The sequence below is a fragment of the Vicia villosa genome, linkage group LG2 (assembly GCF_029867415.1).
Source record: "Vicia villosa cultivar HV-30 ecotype Madison, WI linkage group LG2, Vvil1.0, whole genome shotgun sequence".
Taxonomy (NCBI): domain Eukaryota; kingdom Viridiplantae; phylum Streptophyta; class Magnoliopsida; order Fabales; family Fabaceae; genus Vicia; species Vicia villosa.
Window position 1 is genome coordinate 90904282 of NC_081181.1, and position 1380 is coordinate 90905661.

A 1380-nucleotide genomic window follows, 5' to 3' on the forward strand; every position below is an offset into this window, starting at 1 on the left:
GTCAGAAATCGAAAGTTGAACATCATAAGCCTGCAAGGTTGATGCAACCATTAGAAGTTCCAGAATGGAAATGGGATAGCATTTCAATGGACTTTGTGACGAGTTTACCTAATACCGTGAGATGACATGATTCGATCTGGGTGATTGTTGATTGGCTTACGAAGTCGGCTCATTTTATTCCTATTAACATCACTTATCCAGTTTCGAAGTTGGCGGCGATTTATACCAATGTGATTGTTAAGCTGCATGATGTTCCTTTGTGTATTGTTTTATATAGAGATCCAAGGTTTACTTCTGATTTTGGAAAAAGTTTGCAAGGAGCTCTAGGTTCTAAGTTGAGGTTGAGTTTGGCATATCATCCTCAAACAGATGGTCAGACGGAGAAGACTATTCAGCCGTTGGAGGATTTGTTGAGATCTTTGTGTTCTTGAGCAGGGAGGTTCGTGGGATACTTATCTTCCATTGATCGAGTTCACTTACAACAATAGTTACCATTCTAGTATTGGAATGGCGCCTTTTGAAGCGTTGTATGGTCGGAGATGTAGGACTCCGTTGTGTTGGCATGAATCTGGAGAGAGTGTAGTACTTGGACCAGAGATTGTTCGAGAGACTACTGAGAAAATGAAGTTGATTCGAGAGAAGATGAAGACTTCTCAGAGTAGACAGAAAAGTTACCATGATAAGCGGAGGAAAGATTTAGAATTTCAGGCTGGTGATCATGTGTTTTTGAGAGTCATGCCGGTGACCGGTGTGGGGCAAGCGTTGAAGTCTAAGAAGCTCACTCCTCGTTTTATTGGCCCGTATCAGATTTCGGACAAGGTTGGAAATGTGGCGTATAGAGTGGCATTACCGCCGAATCTTTCGAATTTGCATGACGTGTTTCATGTGTTGCAACTCCAGAAGTATATTTTTGACCCGTCTCATGTGATTCATATGGATGATGTGAAAGTACAGGATAATCTCACGATGGAGACTATGCTGGTACGAATTAAGGATTGCGAGACGAAGACGCTTAGAGGCAAGGAGATTTCCTTGGTGAAGGTGGTCTGGTCGGGAGCTGCCAGAGAGAGCATGACGTGGGAGTTCGAAAGCAAGATGCGGGAGTCTGATCCCAAGTTGTTCGAATGAGGTAATTTTCGAGGACGAAAATATTCTAAGTGGGGAGAGTTATAACGCCCATTTTTATTTTAATTAATTATTTTATTGTGTGTTTTATGAATTATTTGATAATTATGTGATTAGTTGGTTTTATGTTATTTTATTGGGAATTAGTAGTAATGATTTAGTGAGATTATTAATATTGGACCTAACTTAGTGTTAGCATTAGTAAGTGGGAGGTGTTAATTAAGCCCATTAGTAATAATAAGAAAGTTAGTAAAA

The 1380-nt window shown here is 40.1% G+C and overlaps 1 protein-coding gene across 1 annotated transcript; it reads left to right on the forward strand.

Annotated features, from left to right (window-relative positions):
* Positions 1–735: 735 nt before the first annotated feature.
* Positions 736–1128, forward strand: LOC131649570 (uncharacterized). The gene has a single exon (XM_058919328.1). The coding sequence runs from the start codon at positions 736–738 to the stop codon at positions 1126–1128; it is 393 nt and encodes a 130-aa protein (XP_058775311.1).
* Positions 1129–1380: the final 252 nt, after the last annotated feature.